At 42.1% G+C, this 27,679-nt stretch overlaps 3 protein-coding genes across 4 annotated transcripts in view; 2 read left to right on the forward strand and 1 right to left on the reverse strand.

The window, feature by feature from the left end:
• Nucleotides 1–8,675: 8,675 nt before the first annotated feature.
• Nucleotides 8,676–11,831, reverse strand: LOC122218469 (translation initiation factor IF-2-like). Its single transcript, XM_042936699.1, has 3 exons — nt 11,270–11,831; nt 10,096–10,230; nt 8,676–8,866 (listed from the first exon to the last, which is right to left on the reverse strand). Exons 1-3 carry the CDS (start codon nt 11,829–11,831, stop codon nt 8,817–8,819), a joined length of 747 nt encoding a protein of 248 aa, XP_042792633.1. The 3' UTR covers nt 8,676–8,816.
• Nucleotides 11,597–27,679, forward strand: part of WDFY3 (WD repeat and FYVE domain containing 3) — a 276,427-nt gene continuing 260,344 nt past the window's right edge. The window contains exon 1 of one of the 2 annotated variants that reach the window (XM_042936004.1): nt 11,597–11,650. The gene's annotated coding sequence lies outside the window, so the exon portion shown is untranslated. The remainder of the gene's footprint in view (nt 11,651–27,679) is intronic. The other variant, XM_042936003.1, reaches the window with a different exon arrangement.
• On the forward strand, nt 20,083–24,139 carry LOC122218470 (basic proline-rich protein-like; the record flags this gene model as incomplete). Its single annotated transcript, XM_042936701.1, has 3 exons — nt 20,083–20,159; nt 21,002–22,441; nt 24,085–24,139. Coding segments are annotated over 3 exons (1,572 nt in total), but the record flags the coding sequence as incomplete, so codon positions are not given.

Here is a 27,679-nt window from a genome sequence, read left to right on the forward strand (position 1 = left end):
CCTGTTTTTTTTTTTTTTTTTCCTAGATTCTATTCTGATTCGTCATCTTTTTTTTGTATAGTGGCAAAAAATGCAGATTTGCCTACCTTTCTCCTTTGCTTGTCTCTATGGCAGAAGCTATAATAGGTATTTGTTTTCCCTGTCTTCCTTACAGCTAGTGGTTGCCATGACACAAAGTACTTGTAAATGAGTTACTGGCAAAATTTCATCCAGGGCTGGAGAGTGATATGAGATTGTTGGCTCTTCATTTCCTTTCCTCACTCTGCTTTAGCTCCAGCAATCTCCTTGGCTCAGAGAGCAGTCGGAAGGCTGTAAAGATGGCATGCCAGCCTGGTGTCTTCTTTAGTTCCGCCACCCCTTAAACTTCAGCTTAGACATTCCACTTTTGTGAGGCTCCTCCAGGCCCAGATCTTGCTATTCAAATCACAGTCTTTCAGGACTGTGCTCTTCCTTTGACAGAAGTCCGTGTCCTGCTAAAGGTTAGAGAGGGCATGCTATGGTTCTCAATACACTCAGTCTCTTTCCTCATTTCACTTCATTGCCTGGTAGACCTGCTTCCTGTTTTGTAATTTAGGGTTGTATCATTTCCTTGTTTCACTGAAGATGAGGGTTTTCTCCCTCTCTACCTTGTTTTTCAATTTTTTTTTTTATTTTTAGTAGGTTTCAAGGAGGAGAATGAAGTAAAATGTCTTTATTTTGCCATATTTAAAAGTCTCTACTAAGCTCTTTAAGTGCTTTAACATAATTATTTAATCTCTATTTCTATAATATTCATAGTTGAGAGTTAGAATGATATATTTTAAATTCTTTCTATTTGATACAATGAATTTTATAAACTTTTTTCCTTTTCCAATTTATCCATCTTTGCTAATACAATATGGGATGTAGATTCAAGGTGTTACTATATTAATATTTTTATATGTTCCTTTTAGGAATTATCTATGATATTTGCATTCAGTTTATAAGCAGATTTGCATCCATTTTTTCAGATATCACTTTTTTACCACATTTCATTGCTGGCAGTCAGTCATTTTAAATTCTCATTTTCCGTTAGTGCCAAATTTTGCCTCATATTTCACTCCTTGGAGAAATATTTAAGGTGTTTATTTTAAAGAATCATATAAAGACTCTCTGATAGGACTTACATATCTGAGAACATTTTCTGTTGCCTTTACACATTATTATTACATGGATGGATATAAAGTTCTCTGCTTAAAACTTCTCTAGTCCCAGCTTAGTCAGTAGAGGCTAAGATGTGTTATGTTAACAAATGAGTCCCAAAATTCAGTGACTAGAATTTTAAGGCTTTATTTCCAGTCACACTACTATTTCTTGGCATATTGGCTTCATTTTCATGCTACCCCTAAGATGACGGAACATCTAGAATATTATGGTTGTCCTGCATAGGGCAAAAAGGGCATGACAAAGTATGTTCTGGCTCTTAAGCACCTGCTAGGAAGTGACAAGTCATTACACTTGCATTTCATTGCCAGAGCAAGTCACATGGTCAAACCTGTTGTCAATAAGGCCGGGAAGTACAGTTGTCTCCTAGAGATGGACAGCCAGTACTTGTAAACTACAGTTGTAAACAATAATGCAATTTACTACACCCTCTGTATGTCACAGATATTGCTCCATTATGCTAGCATTTTCATTCATAAAGAAGAAGGTTAAATGAAAACTACTACACTGAGATATAAGAAATAGGAGCAGGAATCAGTTTAGGGGAAAGATAATGATTTTGGTTTTAGAGAGTTGAGTATAAAATATCTAGGGGTAATTGGATATGAGGCTGAACGTATGGGGAAAGGTCTAGTTGGGGATGTCAAATTATGTAATCAGTGTATAGAATTGAATTTATTAAGCATTGCTGAAAGAAGCACTGGAATAATGGTGTCACCTCGGAGAACAATAACTGTAAAGATCAGGCAGAAGAAACAGATTTGGCAAAGGAGAGAAAGAATGGGTAAAGAATTTGAGAGGAACCAGGAAGAAGCATGTCATATTGTAGCCAAGGTGCATGGGTGCAAGAGCACCTGGCTCTAGGGGTCCCAAATAGACCAGGTTCAGCCACTCGCAACTGAAAAAACCTAAAGAGAGACGAATAGTGGTGAAACAAGAAAGGAATTTAGTTCAACGAGGCCAACACTGGGAAGACAGCAGACTAGCGTCTCAAAGACTATCTCCAAACTGCCGAAAATACTTCCAGGTTATCTAAGGAAAATGTGAGGCAAAGGTGGGTGGGTATGTGCAAGTAGACAGTGAAAGTCAAATTGATCACTGTCTTGGAGTCAATCTTATGTGGGTCTTGCTGTCTCAGAGCAGCCCTTAGTGCATGAGGGAGTAGTTTTAGTTCCATCTGGGGATGTTTTGCCCTCAGGGTCTTCCACCTGAGTCAAGAGACCAGCTGAAAAGAAGAACGAGAAAGTTTGAGATCAAAATGAAGGCCCCTGAAGTCCTTTTTCAAAATAAACTAAGGAAGTAGAGAGTATCAGGAAAGAAAGTACCAGCATTCCCCAAATAAGGAGAAAGAACCTCGAGTATAAGATGTAAATTATTTAATGCTGCATTAGGAGCATATTGGTGAGGAGCTCATTTGGTTGAGCTTCTGATTCTTGATTTTGGCTCAGGCCATGGTCTCGTGGTTTGTGAGTTTGAACCCTGCATCAGGCTCTGCACTGGCAGTGTGAGGCCTGCTTGGGATTCTCTTTCTCCCTCTCTCCCTGCCCCTCCCCCACATGCTCGCGCGCGCGCGCGCGCGCGCGCGCGCACACACACACACTCTCTCTCTCTCTCTGTCAAAATAAATAAATAAACTTTTTTTAAAAGGAGATTATTAGCAACTTTGGTAAGAACATTTTCAACAGAATGGTAAAATTGGAGCAGTTTCAACAGAGTGGTAAAGTAACAGGCAAGTGAATGACTATTAGGGATTCAAGTGGAGAAATTGAGTATAAATAGTGCACTACTTTGAAAAGTTTGGAGGAAAAAAACAGATTGGGAGACTTCTCCCCATTTGACTAAGAGAATTTGGAACTGTTTAAAAGACCAAAGATCATGTGTGTCTCCATTCTTGTTTTATAAATAGAATGGATATGAATGAATATAGAAGATAAAATTGCATGGAATTTAAAACTAAAATCAATCAACATAACTATGTTTAAATACTATAAAATCTACGTACCTATAGTCATTGTATGTCATGGTATGTGTACTAGCCTGAGTTCTCTAGAGAAACAGAACCAGTAGGATACAGATAGACATAATCTATAGCTCTAATAAAGAGATTCATTTAAAAAAATTTTTTTTTCAACGTTTATTTATTTTTGGGACAGAGAGAGACAGAGCATGAACGGGGGAGGGACAGAGAGAGAGGGAGACACAGAATTGGAAACAGGATCCAGGCTCTGAGCCATCAGCCCAGAGCCTGACGCGGGGCTCGAACTCACGGACCGTGAGATCGTGACCTGGCTAAAGTCGGACGCTTAACTGACTGCGCCACCCAGGCGCCCCAAGAGATTCATTTTAAGGACGACATTCACACAATTTGGCAGACTGAGAGGTCCCAAGATCTCTAGTCAGCAAATTAGAGACAAAGGAGAGTCAATGGTATAAGTTCCAGGGGTATCTTGGTGCCTCCGTATGGTAAGTGTCTGACTCTTGATTTCAGCTCAGGTAATCATCTCATGGTTCGTGAGTTTGAGCCCTGTGTTGGGCTCGCTGCTGGTGCTGAGCCTGCTTGGGATTCTCTCTCTCTCCTTCTCTCTCTGCTCCTCCCCAGCTCACTCTCCTTCTCTCTCTCAAAATAAATAAACAAACATTAAAAAAGAAAGAAAGAAAGAAAGAAAGAGAAAGAAAGAAAGAAAAAATGGTATAATTTCCAGTCCAAGTCCAAGTCCATAGCTAGGAGAAATCCAGTGTCCCAGCTTGAAGATGCTAGTCATGCAACAGGTAACTTCTCTCTTATTCTGCCTTTTTGTTCTATTTAGGCCTTCGATAGAGTGGATGTGGTCTACCCACATTGGGTAAGGCAATCTGCTTTACTCAGTGTACCTATTTAAATGTTAATATCATTTAGAAATACCCTCACAGACAAACCAAGAATGTTTAACCAAATATCTGGGCATCTGATGGTCCACTCAACTTGACACATAAAATTAACCATTGCACTATGTCATTAAATGAAATCTGGATTGATTTAAAGAAAAATGAATGTTTGATATTATATGTATAAAGTAAATTGGCTTTCTATAAACTCGATTTGAATTCAGAATGATTTAACTTCTTGACAAGGCAAGAAAATAGAAATGTATATTAGTGACTGGTTCTATTTAGAAACTCAAGATATTGAGAAAATGTAAAAGTAAAACAAAGAAGCTGTAGGTTGTGTTTTTGGTTGATTTGTTTGTTATTATGTCCCTCTACTCATATCCCACTGGCTGGAAGTTTCAAAAGTACAGTAAAAAAGGAACTTGATTTTTAAAGGCACATAATGTTGGCAGAAATGTCAGGAGATAAGGAAGAACAAAAGAGGAAGCACAGAGCATTTCAGTGATGGGGAAGATCAAGAAAAAAAATAGGTCCATGTTTATCTTTATTTGTAGCTCCTCCCCTAGTATAATATTGTCTTGAAGATAGCACACCTCTAAGTTAACAAGCATTCTGATTGAGATAACTAGATCTGGTAGGCAATCTTAAAGAAAGCAAATATGTTTCCTAGTCTTATTGTGACATATAGGAAAGAAGCAGGAAAAATAATAAAGAAAATTGGTGTTCCAATAAAAGAAAATATTATGTGTTTGGAATCTCAATCATCCAGCTTGTTTTATTCATCCCTTCTATTAGTATATATCATCAAGTAGTGAAAGCTCTTAATTGTTTGATTTAATACTTTTTTATACAAATTGGAAAATTTTTGTAATGCAAAATTATGTTGCCAAAAATTGGAACAATAAAAATCCCAAACAGAGAGTCATTGTTCTTGCACCTACAGACATGTTATTAATAACACATTATTACTAACATATAAAACTGTAAAATTGCATTTCTGATGAGAGCTATGAAGAAAGGTTGAGTGCCTCTGCAAAAACTTAATAGTGAGATTTTGTGACTTACATAGCTCAGTGAAGTCTTCTTTATGGTAAGTGAAGAACAGAGAGACAGGGAATAGACAGTGGAAATGCCCTGTGATAGAGGGAGCATGCCAAGAAAGAGGGATTGAAAGCAGACCATGGTGACAACTGCAAAAAAAATGCAACAAATCATGGTGTTCGCTGATGCTACAGAGGTATATGGTGGACCAACCACGCTAGGTCCCAAGAAGCTGTGAAAGTTTGAAAGTGGGAATGATGGATTGGAAGGGATCCAAGTGAATGTGGGTAGACCAGTAAGAAGTCATTGCAGTTGTGAAAGTGAGACTAGGGTAGTGACCGAGAAAATGGAAAGAAGTGTTGATGTTTGAGAGAGATTTAGGGAGTAGACTTGATGCAGGGAATAGGAGAAATTGAAGTGTTATGTTGCCTTTTGAGGTTTCTGAGTCAAGCAATAGAAAACAACACTCTGGAGAAAGTTTTAAAATACAGTTCTTAGGGCGCTTGGGTAGCTCAGTCCCTTAAGCGTCTGACTCTTGTTACCAGCTCAGGTCATGATCTCACAGTTGTGAGATTGAGCCTCACGTCCATGCAGAGCATGGAGCCCACTTAAGATTCTCTCTCTCCCCATCTGTACCTCTCCCCTGCTCACGTTCTCTCTCAAAATAAATAAACATTAAAAATAATAAAATAAAATAAAATACAGTTCTTGCACAAGTCCCAGGATTATGCACAACAATTAAAGACAGGAATAAATGCTTACTAGACTTCCATTTATACGAACTGCTGATAACTATTTGTGTGCCCTAGTAGAGCAGAATGAGGTACTCACGTACCATTACATATTATAATTCTTAATACATTGTACTTTCTGTTTTATATCTCTTTCCTTCACTTGACTGTGAACTACATGAAGGCAAACACTAGGTCTGATATATATCCATTAGGCAATGAAGTTTCTGGCATAGCAACCACTCAAATATTTGCAAAATGAAATAAATATGTCAAGAATCAAACTTTATAATTTTTTATTTCCCAAATAACTTTTAGTGTGGTTACATATTTTTTAAGTTTATTTATCTTTAGTAATCTCTACACCCAACTTGAGGCTCGAACTCATGACTCCAAGATCATGAGTTGCATGTTCCTCCAGCTGAGCCAGCCAGGGACCACTCTGGTTACATGTTTTTAAACAAAAATCTTTACATATAATTTACCCAACTTAAAATTCCAAGTTAATAGCTTTGCTTACTCATTTAAATTTTACCCATAAAAGTAAATGTGGTTTTGGCAAAATATGGCTATTTTATTAATATGATCAGATTTAACTGTCAGCCTGCTTTCTTTTTTTTTTATTTCAATATATGAAGTTTATTGTCAAATTGGTTTCCATACAACACCCAGTGCTCATCCCAAAAGGTGCCCTCCTCAATGCCCATCACCCACCCTCCCCTCCCTCCCACCCCCCATCAACCCTCAGTTTGTTCTTAGTTTTTAAGAGTCTCTTCTGCTTTGCAGACTGCTTTCAAATAGTGCTACCAACACATGCTAGTATAGAATATAGAATCCAAAGTTTTTATATAAGAAATTAATTAATTTTACATCGCCCAGCATAGTACTTTTTAGAATTGTTAAAAGATATATGGAATAAATTAATACTGTTGCCTTGATCTTATCTTCTTACAGATGGGTCAAAGAGCAACTTATTTTTCATATGGTCAGCAGATGGCAGTGTTTTACTTTATTTAGCTAATAGAGGTTCCTTTCTTAGACTCCTAATTTAGATTCAATCTATTAAATAACACAGTATTTTTGAGGGTTAACTTTATACTTTTTGACCAAAAATTAAATATTATAGAATAAGGGATGTTCTAGATTAAAAGAATAATTTCATACATTTTTAGTCAATTTGCATTTTCTTAAATTCTTTTTCAATTTGCTTTTTGTTTTATTGCAATTATTCTCATTTTTGTAAACAACATAAAAACCCAGTTTATTTTACTTTGTTCCTTAGCTTTATTTCTGAAAAAGGTCAGTGCTGAACAGTACTTCTGGAAATAAAGTTTAAATTATATTTAAACTAATGTGGTACAGTTAAAAGTTTCATTGGGCTTCAGTTTCCCACTTGTAAGATTATCCTTTAAACTCTGAAGTTTTTGAACTTGAGAGTGAGTCAGGAGATCTGGGTTCTCTTCAGAGTGTCATTAAATATACACTAAATGGCTTATAATAAGCCATTTGAAATTTTTTGCCAACATATTTTTTTTACGAGTGAGATAAACCTAGTTGCCTAGCACAATAGTTAACTTGTAAAAACATTGCCAACATACTGGTTTAAAAGTCTGAACTCTCCATAAGTATATATAAAGGGGTTGAAGATCAAGGAAGGCTTCGACCTTTAAGTAGAAATACAATTCACTAATTATGAAGTGTTCAGAAAACACTTTTTCTATTATAATCATGATCATTATGATAAGCAAAAGCAAAAATTATTACTATTCGGGTTCTTCAAGTGGTCTTTACTTTTCAAAATTTAAAGTTTTATCTTCTGCTATTTACTTAAGCAAAAACACAAGAACAAAGCACCAATCTATGACCTCCTCCCCACCAAAACAAAAACAAAAACAAAAAACAAAACAAAAAAAGCCCACAAAACAAATGTTTCAGTACCTCCTTCGAATGTATTTATAAGAACAGAAAAAGTCTCTAATTGGAACTTTCTAAAAGCATTTCTCCCCAATTAGAATGCAGTAATGACTCTAAATGGCAATGTCTCGAGGACAGCTCATCAGTTAATTATAAGGAGTTCTCTAAATTGAGGAGTGAAGAATGATACTAAATTTCAATCAGTGCAGATAAATATGGCTTGTCATTATTCACTTGATATTTTAGACAATCCGTTTAAAGAGGAAGACATTGGAACAGAAATATTGTCTTTTCTAAAAGAACAGCGATTATGAGAATAAAATTGAACATTTACCCCAAGACTATACCCTTGTCTGGAATATGGTTTTTTTATAGTCATTCAATTTCCGTGATCCCCAGAGACCCCAGAAATCCCCATTTATTTTCCATCTGGTTCTTTCAAACAAGAAAAAATAATATGATATTTTTGCTCTACCTAACAGTTTGGAAAAATGGGTGTATATTTTAAATATAGTGGTTATGTAATTTAAAAATATGTGTATTGAAGCTTCTATTCCATTTGGTTTTTGTGTTCCAGTGTAAGTTAAGCACTTATGTGTTCTGGTAATACGTATCTTAAAATTCTATAATTTATTTATGCTCATCTCTGAGATTATATACCTGCCCAGGTTTAATTTTTTTTAGTTTTAAAAGCAAGTGTAAAGAAAACAATTGCTTAAATAGCAAATTGTCAATACATATGATTTATCCTAACAATCTTCCAAAATTACCTTATATTTTATTTTCTTCCTGTTACTTTTTGATATTTTTCATGACCCTTTTATTTCTACCTTCATTTAAACTTATGCTTTGCTTATTCATGTTCATAGAATTCTCAATCATGTTAAAAACAAACATGGGTTTTGTTTGTTTATTGTCACAGATATCCTCTTGTTATTCTCCACAATCACCTTATTCATGAACTGTAAGTTGGGGACCAGGCTCTGCTTAGAAATAGCCCTTCGTGTTTGTTCCTCTATTCCCAGAGGAGTTTGCTGCACATGCCTGGATCCCTTTCCATCTGGCCTCTGCACAAAGGGTTTATCCCACTTTAACACAATTCTTTGTTTTACGGAGGACCTTGAGTTTATCTGAGGGTGAATACATATGAAACAATAATCATGTTACGGAAGAACCTGATCTGACCTTTTTTTTTCATATCCAAACCCTGAGATGACAGAGAAACTACTCTTATACAGTAACAAAGACTAAAGAAGGTAAGGGCTGTAATAATGATAGGTCTGAAACAGAGCTGCAAAAAAAGTAACTGTGAAGGGTCTGATTTCTCTGGATACTATCCATTATTACAGTGCTTGTGTTTATATGACTTCAGGAAAAGAGAAAAAAAGCTTGCTACGTTTTTGTATCATTGAAAAACCTTTGAGATTTTCAGTTTGTAAGACATTAACAAGAAACAGCTGTATTTGCATACTGATCTATACGTAAACTTCATTGCAACATATTTCAACAGGAAAATATTTATATTTAAGATATTAATAAAAAATGTAGAACTTTGCTTTCCTTAGTGTAAATAAAATTACAATAAGATTCCTGAAACCTCATATGTAACTGAAAATCTTTTAAAATGCATGCTGGTCTCAGTGTTTAGAAATCAATTGATTTTCTTACTATGTATTCATGTTATTGAACCTTTTTTTCTGCAAATATACAGTTTTATAAGGAAATACTTAAGAGTTAAGAATTTTGTGGTAATTTTGCTTAGTAATAGACTGGAGAAACAAAAAATCTAAAGAATAAACATCAAAAGGCCGAAAAGAACACACACACATACACACACACACACACACACACACACACACACACACACATAATATAGGTGCTTCTTTTTAAAGGTGCTTTGTTTTCAATAATTTATTCCAAAATGTATTATGCAAAGTCGTCTCAAAGACATATGTGGGTTTGAAAGTTTTAGATGCTGATGCAGGTTGTTCATTTCTAGTAGAATGACTGGCTTGAAAGATGGCAGCTGAAATCTGGAACCTAACTGGGTACACGTTACTGTGTGATGGTCAAAGAAATAGAATCCCATCTCCATGATCCTCAAAGCATACTAACATTTTTAGTTGAACATGCTGTCTTCAGAGAACTTTAAAACATATTTTCATAATAACAGTATTTAGATTTAAACTTAAAAAAATTACTCACTTTGAGTTTTAGTTTACTAAAACTACATTTGGAAACATTTCTCCCTATTTGGCCTTTGAACACAACTAATCCTCTTATTCTGAAAGGGTAAAGTGCCTTTTTTTTTTTTTTTTTTTTTTTTTTTTTATAGCTAGTATCCTTAAGAAGCAGAAACCTTGGGCCAACTTGTGTGGATCCTTGCAAATGGGTTCAACTTGCGAAAGGCAAAGTAATAAAAAGAAGCCATCAGCACGTCCCCTTTGCTTCATTTTCAGTAGAGGAAATTCACAAGCTCCTGTAGATTGCAGTGCTAGGAAAATAAAATTTGTCATTAGAACAATGGTATTACCACTTCCCCACTCTAAGCCTGTTTCAAAGTCTCCACTCATAATTAATTGCTGACTCAGTTTGCCTCCACTGCCAGAACTGAGGCTTGCCCCAAAGTGTCTACTGGGTTGATCATGTTAGAAACATGAGAGAGAGAGAGGCAAACTGATGATCACTCAGTAGTTCTGGATTTATCAAAGCGTGTTAATTTCGTGTAAACACTGTGTTTGTTAGGATTGCAAAGGTATAAATAATTGAAGGGGGGAACCCCTAAAATGTTAAGGTAACCTGCTCAAGATCAGTGAGGGAAGGCAACATTTGAGACTGGGCTCTTCAACTCCTCGGTCCAGTAATGGACTGGAGCCAAACACGACACCATCCAGGAGTTTCAAAGCTGCGTAGTAAAATAGCTAGCGTGGGCAGTCCTTTTGTACTCGAGCTAGAGTAAAATTAACGCAGTCTTCCTTTTTTCCATCGCCGTCTGACAGCATCCAGCAAATGGGTGTAGGGTAGGGAGAGCAGAACCCAGGTGTCCTTACACAGCTGAGTCTTTTGAGAAATTGGAACTGAGGCGGGTGGGAACCACGGGAAAGCGTCAGTGAGTTGGGAGAGGGAAACGGGAGCAGCTGAGTGCTGGGCGAGGGGAAGGAAGCTGGGGTGTGTGCGTCTGGAAGGGAAGGGGGAAGAGGGGCAGGAGTGAAAACGGGGGCCAAACTCAAGCGGAGGGAACCCAGCGCCCGCTGCCTGCAAAAGGGGGCGAAAGCAGCCAGTAAGAGTGAGGGGGAAAGCGGGAAGACGAAGGAAGGGAAGGAAGTAAGGAAAGAGGAAGGAAAGGCAGGAGGGGAGAGAGGAAGAGTGTCTGCAATTTCTGCGGCCGGCTCAGTAGGAGGAGCAGGAGGAGAAAGAGGAGGATCCAGAGTCAGTCAGTCAGGCAGCCAGCGGGAGGTGGAGAAAGCAGGAGGAGGAGGAGGAGGATTAAAGATGGCCACCAACAGCTGCGGGAAACGGCAACAACCCCTCACTTTCCGGGATGGTCCCTGCGGGTCGGCCCGGCCTTGATGGAGAGGAGAAGCCCGAGAAGCGCCGAGGCTGAGGCGGCGGCGGCGGCGGGGACCCAGCGAGGAGGAGGACGCGGGGGAGCAGGGACCGGGGCAGGAGAAGGGGAAGGCGGCGGCGTCGCTGCCCCGGCCGCCTAGCGCCGCTGCCCGCGCCGGCGGACCGGTTCCCGCACCTCGCGGTCGCAGAATCCAGGCCGGCCCGCGGCCCCTGGCCCCGCCGCGGGGCTCCTGGGCCCCGCCGCGGACACTGTGCCCGCTGCCCCCTCCCCGTCGCCGGCGCGCACTCGGGCCCCGCGGTCCCAGCTCCCGGGCCAGGCCCGCCCGCGCCCGCCCGCCAGCCCTCCGGTGAGTGCCCACTGCCAGCGCCCCCCACCCCACCCTGCGCCCGGCCCGCCCGGGCCGCTTTGTTTGTGCGGGGCGGAGGCGCTGCCCACTCGCGGCCCTGTGCCCGCTGCCCCTGCGGACAGGCCGAGGCCCAGCTGCCGCCCTCCCCCGGGACCGCGCTGCCCCCAGCCGCCGCTGCCATCAGTCTTGGCTGCCTGCCTTGTGTCCTCCACCGCGGCCTGGAGAGGGCGCCGTCGCGGTGGGGTCGGGGTTGGGGTCACGCGCGGCTGGAGGTGGGGAGGGATGTTGGGGTATTTCGGGGGGCGGGGGAGGACAGGGCTGGACGTTGTCCCTAGTGAGCAGTGAAGGTGTAACCTAGCGGTCCAGGCATAGGGGTCCCGCCAAAGCCCCATTTCCAGACCCTGTGGGGTCTCCGCTCCCGGAGCCCCCCCAGCGCCCGTGCGCAGCCGAGCGAGGCCTCCATCCCTCGGGCGCTGTCTCCCGGGCCTCTCCTGCTTATTCCCAAGCCCTGCTCTCCCCCAACGCCCTGTGCTGGAAACCCTTCGTTTATGCGAGGAACCTAGATGCTCTTGGGGTGTTTGCCCTTTTATTCTCTTGTGCATGGGATGTGGTGGTATCGCAAACATTCACAGTTACGGTGGGGTTCAAAGAGCTGTTGTGACCTTTCCTACCAAAAGCCTTTTGGCCCACCTGGCCAGTGTTTGATCCTCAGGTGCAGCGTTTCATTGATTTTTATCATTGAATTCCGAGATCTACACTATTAGGTCCTCTTTTCGCTGAAATAATCGGATAAAACCTGATTGAAAGGATGTTTACTATATGTGTGAATCCTTATCTCTACTTCCAGTGCCTTAAAAATGGTTGTTTCCTGTGGGAGAATGGTGCTAATGCATAGGAAAAACAGTTTTTTGTTCAGTAATGGGCATGAGTTGGTAGTTCCAAATGGTTATTGTAGTCTGAAAACCAAACATTAAAAAAGAAGAACAAAACCTTTTGCTTTGAGATAGCAGTATATTTCCAGGTTGGAATCATTTGAGAGCAGGTTTAGAACAATTAGTTTCCACCATCCGGCTAATTATAACAAACATAATGTAAAACAGAACCAAAAATATGTTGGTTAAAAAAAAAAAAAAAACTAGGTGTGTATTAGGACATAGGTCTAGCAAAAAATAAATCTTGCTTTAAAAAAACTTTATCATGGGACTCTAAGCACAGGAAATGGCTTGGTATGTTTTTCTTTTTTTATATTTAGAAATACATATGCATTAGACTGATTTGAGAACTCTTCCTAGGACATATGAGCACAGTAGTACATGTTATACTTTGAACTATTCTCAACCTACTAGAAATACAGATTTATACTAGTTTGTTTTTCTGTGTTGAAATCGATTCATGTGAAAAATGTTAGATTTCTAATTAAAAATTTCTGCACAAAGAAGATACGAATTAGAAAACATGTTCTGGTCTTGCAAAATCTAGTAAACAAAGAGTAAGTGACAAGTGATTGAAAAGTGGATCTAAGGGGTGACTGGGTGGCTCAAGTCGGTCGAGCATTCCCCTTTTGCTTAGGGCATGATCTGGCAGTTCCTGAGTTCAAGCCCCACATAGGGCTCTGTGCAGACAGTGCAGAGCCTGGAGCCTGCTTCGAGTTCTGTGTCTCCTCTCCCTTCCCCTCCCCTGCTCTCTCTTCCTTAAAAATAAATAAACGTTAAAAAAAAAGTTTGGAAAAGTGGATCTGAGATTATCTAACATACTATATCATGGAACTTGAGAACCACTGACTCCCAAGGAGGATGAGCCCTTAGTGATGCTAATCTGAAATCACACCCAAAGTAGGGCCATTTCTGTAGCATCCTTGGAAGGATCATCAGGCATCTGATTTTCATACCTATATGATAACAGGTTCACATCTTTCTTCAACATTCTAAGTCTTTTTCTGTTTATGTAAGTTAAAATCTGCCTTCCTGATATTTCCGCTGAGTTCCAGTTTCCCTTTGTGTGTATGATGCATTTATCACCCATAAAAGAATTAAGAGATAAATGACTCCTACTTTAATTTTTTTTGTCATCAGGTTTAATGAAGTATAATATACATGCAGTAGTTTTGACAAATGTATACAATTGGATAATCACCACAATCAAGATAAGAAACATTTCCATCCAACCAAAAGGTTCTCTCCCTCTGCCCCCAGCCCCTGGCAACTATTAATCTAATTCACAGACCTATAGTTTTCCCTGTTCTAGAATATCACATAAATGAAATCCTACAATATGCAATCTTTTGAGTCTTTTACTTAACATAATGATTTTGATATTCATTAAGTTGTTGCATGTGTCAGTAGTTTTTTCAGTGGTATGCTGATAAATGTGTTAACAACCTGCTCTCCAAAAAAAAATCCCGAATTTGTAGTATTTGCTACTTTTTGTAGTGTAAATACTCTTACCATGGCCTATATTAAGGTATCTTGAGTCGTGCCTAGTTTGGGTCAGTTAGAAATAAAGCTACAATAAACAATGTGAAGGACAGATATTTTCAGTTGGGATTACTGGGTCCTAGGAAAAGGGTATATTTATCAAAAGTAGTAATTTATATCGAATAGCCAAACTTTTTTCCAAAATGACTATACTATTTTGTATTCCTACCAGCACTGTGAGAATTTCAGGTGCTCTGCATCCTTGTCAGTACTTACTATTATCAGTTATTAAAATCTCAGCAATTATTATGTGTGTAGTCTCCTTTAACATTTTTGACTTTTTTTTAAGTTTATTTTGAGAGAGAGGGAGTGCACAAGAGTGGGAAGGACAGAGAGAGAGGGAGAGAGAATCTCACGCAGGGTCTGTGCTGTCAACACAGAGCCCCATGTGGTGCTCAGTCTCATGAACCATGAGGTCATGACCTGAGCCGAAAGCAAGAGTTGGACACTTAACTGACTGAGCCACCCAGGTGCCCCAACATTTTTGACTTCTCATTTTCAGTAGTATTTGAACCAACATAGGAAGTTTATGATTGGCATTGCTGAATAATTTTATTTTTGGCTTGGTCATCAGTCATGGTCTCACTATAAAGGCTATAGCACTTAAAGGATGTTTCTTGATTTCTTGTGAAATTGCCTTTCATGAATTGCTTTTTTGAAAGGAAGCAGTAAGGAATTCTAAAAGTTAGCCGTTAACATTTTTTAAATGTGGCTAAGAAAAACCTAGGTAAAGATTTGTTTCTTTTCATAAAACTTTGGAATTTAAAAAAACTCAAAAAATTGGGGCACCTGGGTGGCATAGTTGGTTGAGCGTCCAACTTGGTATCAGCTCAGGTCATGATCTCGCTGTTACAGGACTGAATCCCACATTTTGCTCTTCACTGAGTGGAGCCAGCTTAGGATTCTCTCTCTCCCTCTATCTCTGCCCATCCCACTCTTTCTCCCTCATTCTCTTTCAAAACAAATAAATAAACTTTTAAAAAAACCCTCAAATTATAAAGCATTTCTTCAAATTTGCTTGGGCTTAAAAAATAGTTCCATCATGTAATCTTTGAACTCATCCAGGAACTTGTAAGAAGTGTTAATACATAAATGAATATAGCATTACTTTCAATACTTGGAAAGCTAAATTTCATGGAAGATTATAGTGTATATTTTTGATTCAGTGTATTTGATTTAAAAAAAAATTTTTTTTAATGTTTATTTTTGAGAGAGAAAGAGAGAGAGGGAGACACAGAATCCGAAGCAGGTTCTAGGCTCTGAGCTGTCAGCACAGAGCCGGATGCAGGGCTCAAACCCACAAGCTGTGAGATCATGACCTGAGCTGAAGTTGGACGCTTAACCGACTGAGCCACCCAGGTGCTCCTCAGTATATTTGATTTTTATTGCTACTATCAAGTTGGTCAAGTTTTATTTGTTACATACTCATGTGTAATAACTATTAATGGCATTCAGAGTGCTGATTTTATTCTGGGATCTATAATGGTTTTTAGTTTTTCCAGATGGAGCAATAAATTTAAACATAATTTAAAAATGGTACATTTGTGATACTTTAGTATACATCCTTAACTCTTCCTTATTTATTTTACCCGTCCAAACTATACTCCTTAGCTCTAGATTCATATATCCAACAGCTGGTTTAGACATACCTACTGAGATGTTCCATAGGCATGTCAACCTCAACTGTCCAAACCTCAACTCATAACCTTTCCCCCAAAATGTCCTTCCTGTGCCGCCTGCCGCCTGTCTTCTCAATGTGAGGAAATGCCATTCTCATCTACCCTGTCCTGAGTGGAATCCAGGCCTTCATCTTCTACTCCTTTGTCTTCCTCAGTTTCCACCCCCAGGCACATACTAGGTCCAATTGCTTTTGTCTTCTAAGTATTTCTCCTCTTCTGCTTCCTCCTTAGAGGCCTTGATTCAGGCCTCTGTTTCTCAGCTGAAGTGCTACAGTGCCCTTCTATACATACTCTCCTTAGCTGTAGTCACACCTCTGCTCATCACTTCCTCTCACCCTGTTTCCAAAACAAATTTTCCTTTTTAACTTGGAAAAATACACGGTTATGATCTTTTCAATACGCTTTTTTTTTCTCCTCTTTAAAATCTTTTAATAGATTCTAAGCCATCAAAGAGCCATTAAAGCATGGGGTCCTATTCTGTACAAAGCTCTGTGTTTGTGACCAGGCTCTAGCTTCTCCAGTCTCCTCTCTGACAGCCATTCATTTGTTCATTAAAAAAAAAAGAAAAGAAAAAGATTTGAGTGCTCTGCAGAGTTCTAGGTGATGGAGTTTTATCAAGGGACTTAAATTCTAGAGGGGGACAGATGACAAGTGTATACTATTGTCAGTTGGTAATGAGTGCAATGGAACAACATAAGGCTGGGTAAGGAGTTAGGGAGCAGTAGGTTGCTGAGGTGTGGGTGTGCTGCCATTTATAGAGGGCTGTATGAGAAGGCTCTATTATGACATCTGAGCAGAGACTCAAAATATTCAAGGCAATGAGAGTTTTAGATCTGCGAGAAGAGCAGGTGCTGAGGGGAGGGTGCTTGAGATGTCTAGACAACAGCAAGGGGTTGGCGGAGGGAGGTGAGAGCTGGGGTCAGGCTAGTGGAGGCTCCGGCAGACCAAGCAGGGCAGCGTGAGGACTTTGACTTCTGAGCTCAGTGAGTTGGACCCTAGAGTGCGTCCTCTCCATGGACAGAGATGCATTCCTATCTCCTACTTGAGGTTTCTGAAGTATGCCACCTCTCTTACCTTAAGCCTTTCCTTCTACTGGGAATAGTGCTAGATTATCCCTCCTCTGTGTTCCCTTAGCACTCTTTGTCATACCCCTACTTAATAGCTGCTTTGTTTGTCTCCTCTCCCTAGGCTGAGGCCCTAAATTTTTTTTTTTAAACCTCTGAATTCCTATTTCATTGAATTAATGTCTGTTGAATTTTAGAATTGCTGAAAATGGGATTTATTACTGAAAACTGGGTAAGAGGTACTTAACAGTACTGTGTAGTGACTGCTACCCTGATGTGAATGTGGATTCTATGTTTTGCTGACCACTGTGCATTTAGTGCTGGAGCAATGAGCTGTGCATAATAAGTGCTCAGTAAATACTGGGTGAATGATTAAGTGCACACCCGTGTACCAGCCTTTGCCTGTTCTTTCTTCTGCTTCCCTTAAACCCATGGGCAAGCTTCCCCCAAATCTCTTAACCTCTTTCTCTACTGGCTTATTTGCCCTTTCTCTAATCACAAGCTCAAGAAACGACAAATACTTCAGAAATTTTTGCGTTCATTCATTAGCAGCGAATGTATATGTAACAGAGAAATGTAGATAATTTCTCTCCAGGCTAAATAGATGGTGGTCATTGCACAGTTTTTGGTTAATTTACACTTCTGTTTTCCTTTCTTTGGCAGGAATTTTTGGGGGCTATTTTATTACTGGGCCTTTGACTCTTTAATAAACCACTGATAGGTCTAGAATATCACTTCTATAAACAACTCAAGCAGGAGCAGGGTGTGAAAAGTCTAGTACTAGAAATAAAATAGACAGTATTTCTTAGTGAGTTTCATTTGGTTGAACGATTAGAGTTGGCAATTAACCTTACTATCCTGGTGCAGGCCTTTGGGGAAATGGCCGGCTCTAGCAGGGAGTCTTCAGCCCCAGGACATCTAGGTATCATCTTAAGCCTGGAACTCTTACCAGTAACTCTTGAATCCCTCAGTCCTTACATCTCAGGCTTCCACATTCTGTCTGTTTCCTTCCCCACTACCTGCATGTCTTTGAGCCTGCAGGGAAAGGATGGTGGGAGATCCCAAGTGTCCTACCCGCAAAAGCTGTAAGAAGAGGCAGAGCATTTAAAGTACCATATGTTAGGGATAGGAATAATTTTTCCATTTATGTTTTACTAAAAATCATTGTGTGCAGTAGGCTGTCTTATGTATAACATAAATATTGGATTATTGATCTTCCATAGTGTTGTAATCCATTGTGACAGGCCTGGTGGTGATAGGTCCTTTAGTGTTTTAGTACATGAAATACTTTGTATATCTTAGTCTGCTTATTGTGGGTACTATTTGTATTGTGACCAACAAAATTATAATTTCACTAAGTGCTGAGTTTTTGTTTTGTTTTGGGTTTGAGTTTTTTTTGTTGTTGCTGTTTTAATGGTTATGCGTGAGTAGGGCCTTCATTTTATTTCTCTAATAGAGTGGTCTTACTATTAAATTTGTACGTTGGTTTTCTTAGGTCAAGGAAAATTACTAGTGACTTAGGTTTAAGTTCTCTCACAAATTAAAAAAAAATCGTCCTTGCTTCTATTTGTATGCAGTGTATTAATGTATGACTTGGGATAAAATTAATGCATTTAGTTATTTTAAGTTCAATATATCATTGTTTGTGCTATTCTGCAAAAGAGCATTATGGTGGTCAGGTGCTACAGTACCTGAGCATGCTTGAGACTTGTGGGTGCACTTTGACAACCCTTTCTTTTCGTTATGCTGACCCAGCAGCAGACACTGTTAAGCCTTAGGAAAACTGAATCTGCTTAGCAAGGAAAACAGACTTAGGTGGTACTGGTACCTACCATCCATTTTGGTGAAGTTACAAGCTTAGATTAATAACTAAGTCAACTAATTGTTGTGAAGCTATAGTGGGTTTAAAGTACTATACTTGTATTTTGGAGTCTAGAAGACTATTGGATGAGACTTTTTATTCCTAATAAACTAATTACAGTTATTTGTTCTTTTGTGTATGGCCTAATCCCTTTAAAGTATTCATTATTACTACTTATGAAAGATAAGTGCCTATTTGTAATGGCACTTCAGAGGCCCAGAAATTAAGGGATTTGAATTCTTGCTCTACCTCTGCCATTAGAGAGTTGTGTTACTTTGGGCCTGTGACCTGTCCCATCTGGCCTCTGATTCTTCATCTGTTGACAGTCCTTTCTACTGCAGAGCCCTTAGATAAAATAATAGTGATAACTGAGTTTTGACACTGATTCTTTTTGCTTTCCTCAGTTCTTAAGCCCTTGGTACCTATGTTGTGAGAGGGATCATGCTACAGGGTACTTTTGACACAGGTAAAAGGTATGTTGTCAATACTTGATGAATTTGCTGCATTTTAAATTTTTTTTAATTAAAAATTTTTTAATGTTTTTTTATTTTAGAGAGAGACAGAGTGTGAGCAGGCAAAGGGTAGAGAGAGAGGGAGACACAGAATCCAAAGCAGGCTCCAGGCTCTGAGCTCTCTGCTGTCAGCAGAGAGCCCAGCGTGGGGCTCAAACTCATGAACCATGAGATTATGACTGGAGCTGAAGTCGGACACTTAACTGACTGAGCCACCCTGGAGCCCCTGCTGCATTTTTAAATAGCAGTTCCAGCTTCCTCTTCCTGTATGTTTGTCCGTAGCCTGTTTTATTCTTCTTCAGCCAGTGTGGACTTAACGAGGCCAGTTAATTTAATATTAGCCTAAGAAAAGTAAGAATTTGATACATAGCCAATATATTTTTTATTGAAGTATAGTTGGCATATGGTGTTCTACTTAGCCATCATTTGATATAAAAACTCATGCCAGAATTAGTGTGTATTATTTTTTTTCTTCAGAGGGGACAACTAATTTGTGTATATCTGCATAGAACCTTGTAGGTTTATTTCTTGCTCTAAGTAAAACATCCACACACATAAATTTTACTTTATAAATTGCATAATTTAGGAGATGATTAATTATTGTATGTGGGATTCAATATTTATTTATTTATTTTAAAGTTTATTTATTTTGAGAGAGAGCGTGTGTATGCACGCAGGAAAGGGGCAGAGAGATGGGGAGAGAAAATCCCAAGCAGGCACTACTCTTAGCATGGAGCCCAGTGTGGGGTTCAATCTCATGAACCACCAACTGTGAGATCATGACCTGAGCCCAAGGCTTTTCTCCTCCTCCCCCTCCTCTTCCCCCTCCTCTTCCCCCTCCTCCTCCCCCTCCTCCTCCCCCTCCTCCTCCCCCTCCTCTTCCCCCTCCTCCTCCCCCTCCTCTTCCCCCTCCTCTTCCCCCTCCTCTTCCCCCTCCTCTTCCCCCTCCTCTTCCCCCTCCTCTTCCCCCTCCTCTTCCCCCTCCTCTTCCCCTTCCTCCTCCTCTTCCCCTTCCTCCTCCTCTTCCCCTTCCTCCTCCTCCTCCTCCTCCTCCTCCTCCTCTTCCTCCTCCTCCTCCTCTTCCTCCTCCTCCTCCTCCTCCTCCTCCTCCTCTTCCTCCTCCTCCTCCTCTTCCTCCTCCTCCTCCTCTTCTTCCTCTTCCTCCTCCTCCTCTTCCTCCTCCTCCTCTTCCTCCTCCTCCTCTTCCTCCTCCTCCTCCTCCTCCTCCTCCTCTTCCTCCTCCTCCTCCTCCTCTTCCTCCTCCTCCTCCTCCTCTTCCTCCTCCTCTTCCTCCTCCTCTTCCTCCTCCTCTTCCTCCTCCTCTTCCTCCTCCTCCTCCCCCTCCCCCTCCCCCCCTCCCCCTCCCCCTCCTCCCCATCCTCTTCCTCCTCCCCGTCCTCTTCCTCCTCCCCATCCTCTTCCTCCTCCCCGTCCTCTTCCTCCTCCCCGTCCTCTTCCTCCTCCCCGTCCTCTTCCTCCTCCCCGTCCTCCTCCTCCTCCCCGTCCTCTTCCTCCTCCCCGTCCTCTTCCTCCTCCCCGTCCTCCTCCTCCTCCCCGTCCTCCTCCTCCTCCCCGTCCTCCTCCTCCTCCCCGTCCTCCTCCTCCTCCCCGTCCTCCTCCTCCTCCCCGTCCTCCTCCTCCTCCCCGTCCTCCTCCTCCTCCCCGTCCTCCTCCTCCTCCTCCCCGTCCTCCTCCTCCTCCTCCCCGTCCTCCTCCTCCCCCCCGTCCTCCTCCTCCCCCCCGTCCTCCTCCTCCCCCCCGTCCTCCTCCTCCCCCCCGTCCTCCTCCTCCCCCCCGTCCTCCTCCTCCTCCCCCTCCTCCTCCTCCTCCCCCTCCTCCCCCTCCTCCCCCTCCTCCCCCTCCTCCTCCCCCCCCCCCTCCTCCTCCCCATCCTCCTCCTCCTCCCCCTCCCCCTCCTCCTCCCCCCCATCCTCCTCCTCCTCCCCCCCATCCTCCTCCTCCTCCTCCCCATCCTCCTCCTCCTCCTCCCCATCCTCCTCCTCCTCCTCCCCATCCTCCTCCTCCTCCTCCCCATCCTCCTCCTCCTCCTCCCCCCCATCCTCCTCCTCCTCCTCCCCATCCTCCTCCTCCTCCTCCCCATCCTCCTCCTCCTCCTCCCCATCCTCCTCCTCCTCCTCCCCATCCTCCTCCTCCTCCTCCCCATCCTCCTCCTCCTCCTCCCCATCCTCCTCCTCCTCCTCCCCATCCTCCTCCTCCTCCTCCCCATCCTCCTCCTCCTCCTCCCCATCCTCCTCCTCCTCCTCCCCATCCTCCTCCTCCTCCTCCTCCTCCCCATCCTCCTCCTCCTCCTCCCCATCCTCCTCCTCCTCCTCCTCCCCATCCTCCTCCTCCTCCTCCTCCCCATCCTCCTCCTCCTCCTCCTCCCCATCCTCCTCCTCCTCCTCCTCCCCATCCTCCTCCTCCTCCTCCTCCCCATCCTCCTCCTCCTCCTCCTCCCCATCCTCCTCCTCCTCCTCCTCCCCATCCTCCTCCTCCTCCTCCTCCCCATCCTCCTCCTCCTCCTCCTCCTCCCCATCCTCCTCCTCCTCCTCCTCCTCCCCATCCTCCTCCTCCTCCTCCTCCTCCCCATCCTCCTCCTCCTCCTCCTCCCCATCCTCCTCCTCCTCCTCCTCCCCATCCTCCTCCTCCTCCTCCTCCCCATCCTCCTCCTCCTCCTCCTCCCCATCCTCCTCCTCCTCCTCCTCCCCATCCTCCTCCTCCTCCTCCTCCCCATCCTCCTCCTCCTCCTCCTCCCCATCCTCCTCCTCCTCCTCCTCCCCATCCTCCTCCTCCTCCTCCCCATCCTCCTCCTCCTCCTCCCCATCCTCCTCCTCCTCCTCCCCATCCTCCTCCTCCTCCTCCCCATCCTCCTCCTCCTCCTCCTCCCCATCCTCCTCCTCCTCCTCCTCCCCATCCTCCTCCTCCTCCTCCTCCCCATCCTCCTCCTCCTCCTCCTCCCCATCCTCCTCCTCCTCCTCCCCATCCTCCTCCTCCTCCTCCCCATCCTCCTCCTCCTCCTCCCCATCCTCCTCCTCCTCCCCATCCTCCTCCTCCTCCTCCCCATCCTCCTCCTCCTCCCCATCCTCCTCCTCCTCCCCATCCTCCTCCTCCTCCTCCTCCCCATCCTCCTCCTCCTCCTCCTCCCCATCCTCCTCCCCCTCCCCCCTCTCTTCCTCCTCCCCCTCCCCCCTCTCTTCCTCCTCCCCCTCCCCCCTCTCTTCCTCCTCCCCCTCCCCCCTCTCTTCCTCCTCCCCCTCCCCCCTCTCTTCCTCCTCCTCCTCCCCCCTCTCTTCCTCCTCCTCCTCCTCCCCCCTCTCTTCCTCCTCCTCCTCCCCCCTCTCTTCCTCCTCCTCCTCCCCCCTCTCTTCCTCCTCCCCTCTCTCTTCCTCCTCCCCTCTCTCTTCCTCCTCCCCTCTCTCTTCCTCCTCCCCTCTCTCTTCCTCCTCCCCTCTCTCTTCCTCCTCCTCCTCCCCCCTCTCTTCCTCCTCCTCCTCCCCCCCTCTCTTCCTCCTCCTCCTCCCCCCTCTCTTCCTCCTCCTCCTCCCCCCTCTCTTCCTCCTCCTCCTCCCCCCTCTCTTCCTCCTCCTCCTCCCCCCTCTCTTCCTCCTCCTCCTCCCCCCTCTCTTCCTCCTCCTCCTCCCCCCTCTCTTCCTCCTCCTCCTCCCCCCTCTCTTCCTCCTCCTCCTCCCCCTCTCTTCCTCCTCCTCCTCCCCCTCTCTTCCTCCTCCTCCTCCCCCTCTCTTCCTCCTCCTCCTCCCCCTCTCTTCCTCCTCCTCCTCCCCCTCTCTTCCTCCTCCTCCTCCCCCTCTCTTCCTCCTCCTCCTCCCCCTCTCTTCCTCCTCCTCCTCCCCCCTCTCTTCCTCCTCCTCCCCCCTCTCTTCCTCCTCCTCCCCCCTCTCTTCCTCCTCCTCCTCCCCCTCCTCCTCCTCCCCCTCCTCCCCCTCCCCCCTCTTCCTCCTCCCCCTCCCCCCTCTTCCTCCTCCCCCTCCCCCCTCTTCCTCCTCCCCCTCCCTCTCTTCCTCCTCCCCCTCCCTCTCTTCCTCCTCCTTCTCCCCCTCCTCCCCCTCCTCCCCCTCCTCCCCCTCCTCATCTCCCTCCCTTCCTTCAGGGGAATGCCAGAGAGAGAGGGAGAGAGAGAATCCCAAGTAAGCCCCACGCCACCAGCATGGAGCCTGATGCAGGGCTCAAACTCATGAACTGTGAGATCATGAACTGAGCTGAAACCAAGAGTCGGATGCTTAACTGGTTGAGCCACCCAGGCGCCTCTAGGACTCAGCAGTTGAAAAAGAATCCCACAAGTGGCACTCCTGACTGGCTCAGTTGGTGGAGCATGCAATTCTTGATCTCAGGGTTGTGAGTTTGACCTCCACGTTGGGTATAAAGATTACTTAAAATACATCCTTAAAAAAAAAAACAAAGACAAACCACAAGTATCTTCTCAAAATATCCAGATCTCTTAGTATGTTCTGAGTGTTTGAATTTGGGAAAGCAATGTATATATTTGCTTTCACTTCTCTAACATTTATTCAAACTGTATTACCTTACTGATACATATATTTTTTATGTATTTTTTTAAGTGTTTTAAAAAAAATTTTTAATGGTATTTATTCTTGAGAAAAGACAGAGACAGAACATGAGCAGGGGAGGGGCAGAGAGAGAGGCAGACACAGAATCCGAAGCAGGCTCCAGGCTCTGCGCTGTCAGCACAGAGCCCTACGCAAGGCTCGAACTCATGAACCACGAGATCATGACAACCTGAGCCGAATGAAGTCAGACGCTTAATTGACTGAGCCACCCAGGTGCCCCTGTGTTTGTGTATTTTGAAGTAATTATAAATTTACAGGAAGTTGCAAAATTTGTAGAATCCCATGTACCTTTCACATATCACCCTTTACCTAGTGGTAACATTTACATGACTATAATATAATACTGATTTGTGTTTTATTACTAAAAGCATAATGATCTTGCTTATTTTGAAAAATGTTGACAAATACAAGAATGTTGATATTTTCACCTCAGGGTGAAGAGGTTAGCATTTACAAATTCAGATTCTGTGCCTTATATCTGTAGATACCAGACAAAGGTCTCTTTCCTGCATTTGCTGTAAAAAGGGTGACAAGTAACTAGGCAAATGGCTGATTATTTTCCACTGGGTAGTTCATTCACAGCACTGGATACAGTCATGTAAAATTTCAGTTACATGGCATTCTTAATTCTGCTTTGCTGGACTTCTTTAATCATTACTATATTTGCTTACTGTGAACTTTCATTCTTAACATGCAACAGAATATAGACAAAGAAATATTGGACAGTTAGTTAAGGCATATTTATTAAGTACCCTCTATCACTGTACTGAATATAGAGGAGATTTTGGAAAAGCAGAGGGGTATTTATAGTGTAGATGAATAAACAGCTGTAGAACATTACCACATATTGTATAATGTATTTCAGCAAGTTTTATTCTCTAAACACATACACATAGGGATATAATTGGCCCTCAGTAAGCATTTGTTGAGTGAATGAATGTACTTAGGTAATAAGCATGTTGTCACAAAATTATGTAAGTCTTAAGAAAATAAATGTTTACTGTCACTCTTAGGAATTCTAAAACTATTCATTATCGACTGAAAGAATGATAATACATGTTTTATTATGTTTCTTTATTCTTTTCGCCCTAGAAATCTTTTGGTAAATTCATAATCAGTTTTCCTTGATAAAAGCCTGGGTCTCTCTGACTCTAAAGCCCAGGTTCTTTCCCCATGGCACATTGCTCATTAAAACACAGTATTAGGTGATTTAGATGATAAATGCCATGTTTAAATAAACAAGTATGAAATAAAAATAAACTCCGTGTCAGTTGTTTTTAGGAAAATCATTGATTTGCCTAATAATTTTATTTAGCTTGACTTACTTGTGTAATGACTAGTGACTAAATTAGATCAAGTATAAGGGGTTCAGCTGGCTCTAAGAACCTAGTTCTTATTTCCCAAAATGATGATACACTGTAAATAGACTCTAAAATGATGCTAATAATGTATATTAGTAATTGTATAATTTTTCCTAAATATCTATTAAATGTTTTACAGTATGCTGTGCTGGGTGCATTGGGAGCTACATGGATGTCTAAGACATGTATAGTTTTCTAATACCTTTATTATATGGTGAAGGTAAGATAGATTCATAAGTAATTGAACAGTATGTGATTAGTCTGTGAGGTACAGAAGTTCTATGAACACTTAGTGAGTAGAAAGGTTACTTTTAGTTGAGACAATTAGGGGAACCTTAAGATGATGTTTGATCTGAATATCAGGGAGATTGATGGGATTTCCTTGGTGAATATTGAAACTTGCTTATGTCAGAATTACAGAAAATTATAAAATAAATAGATTTTACTGTCAGATGAGTTTTCTAGGAAGAAATCAGTCTGACTTTAATATTTAAATAATGAAGATAAGGATTAGGAATAAAGTAAAACATTTAGGAAAACTATTTTTAACATGAAAACTTTACTTCTGCTCCTGAAGTATTTTAGAGCTAGGTCACCCTGAAAATTGTACTAAATATGATTTTATTCTTTTTAAAGATAATTTGATCTGTTGGATTAATGACAAATGTGCTATATATATTTCATCTTAGTTTGGTAACTCCAAAAATAGGTGAGTTATCTCTTTGGTCAAAATGAGAACAGTTTTATTGCTGTTTTATTATTTCTGAGGTTCCTGTGTTTAAAGTATTTCTATTCTCTCTGAGTGAAATGTCATTGGAAAACTTATCTTGACATTGTGAAGTTCATTGCTAAGAGGTAGCTCTTTGTGGCAGCTTGAAGAAGAGGCTGGAGGAAGAAGGAAAGGGACAGTGGGGTTGAATGACAACACCATGGGAAAAGGAGGGGGAGAGAGGGAGAGAAAGAATTTTGTATAAAGGAGAATCGTTCTACCTGAGGTTATTCAATGTAGCCAATGCTATGCTGGACCTAGTCAGACCTAAAGCATTTCTGAAAGCTATAGTGTCTTGGCCAAACCTATATAAAGAGCAGAAAATATTTTGAGTTTGCTTTAGTTATGTAATAAATATTAGTGGAGAATGGTGTCAACACATTCATTTGTGTTCTCCACCTCCTTTTCCACAGAGACCTAGATTTAAATCTGAGTCACCAGAGTAAATAAGTTCAGTGATTCCCAGCTTGTGTTAGATTGCATAACCTAACCAACCACACGGGTTGGCATAGGTGTTTGTACTTTCGGGAGGGTGTGGGGAAGCCGGACAGGACATGGCAGCTGTCAAAAGGCATGAAGGCTACCATTACCACCAACATGTACTCGTGTGTTTGGGGCAGGGCAGGAGAAATACATGCCGAATAGCCTTTCTGAGATGACAATACTTAAAATACGAGTGATCTGTAGGCATAGCTTGGAGAACAGTATTGTATCTTTCTTAGAAAGCTTATTCTTTTTTTTCTTTATGAATTTGCATGCACTTTGAATTTTCTCAGCCTAAGACATTCATCAAAAATGAGCCATTTTTTGACTGTTGCTTGCCAGTGTTGAAAGATCTTTAAAAGGATCCTCATATTCTAGCCTTTCTTCCTACTCTGCTTGTTAACACCTACGTTAAGTGTAGATTTTAATAGTTGCTTTGCATATCCTGATGTCAAAACATCATTCCAGTCCAGTCCAGTGAGAATCATTTGCCAAGTGCTATTTTAATGCAAGAGTTGCATTCCAGTACCTAATTGTTGTTTTGGTGTTATTATTTAATACAAGCATGCTTGTATCAATTAATCACATCTGCATGTGTGTTTTTTTTTTTTTCCAGTTTTGTTAAAGCTTAGAAATGCTCTTATAGCATGCTGATTTTGGTATTTAAAACCTTTTTGTCTCATCCTTCTGAGTAGCAGAGTTAAGTACTATACACAAGTTTTGAGTTTGGTGCATTTCATCATCTACTGTCACTAAGGGGTCAATAAAATAGTCCTATTTTTACAAAATTTTTTAAAGATGGCAAAGTGACTAGTAAAGAATCCTCTGGCTTATTGGAGTTACAGTTAAAACTAAATTATGTTATTATTTTCCCATCATATCTGTTTTCTTCATGAGAATTCAACTCACTATAAGGTGTCTGCGAACAGCAGTTTAGAAGATATATTAGCCAGCAACTTATTCCCAGATGCCTGTAATAAAATGGATTTTTAAAAAATAAATATTAAACATAGTGTTAGATTGAGGAAACGGTTATAGTAATACAAAATTGGAACAGAGGAAAATAATTGCCTGGTGAAAGGGTAAGCATAAATGAAATTAATCCATGGTACGGGATGCATTTTTCATTGCACTTAATGATCGATAGGGAGTTGTTTTGGGGAAGAGGAACTTAGAACTCATATCACACTTGGTTTTGTTAGAGTAAGGTTTTCCCTGGAAGTTGTCATTCCACAGTGAC

Source organism: Panthera leo, chromosome B1 (genome assembly GCF_018350215.1).
Source record: "Panthera leo isolate Ple1 chromosome B1, P.leo_Ple1_pat1.1, whole genome shotgun sequence".
Classification (NCBI taxonomy): domain Eukaryota; kingdom Metazoa; phylum Chordata; class Mammalia; order Carnivora; family Felidae; genus Panthera; species Panthera leo.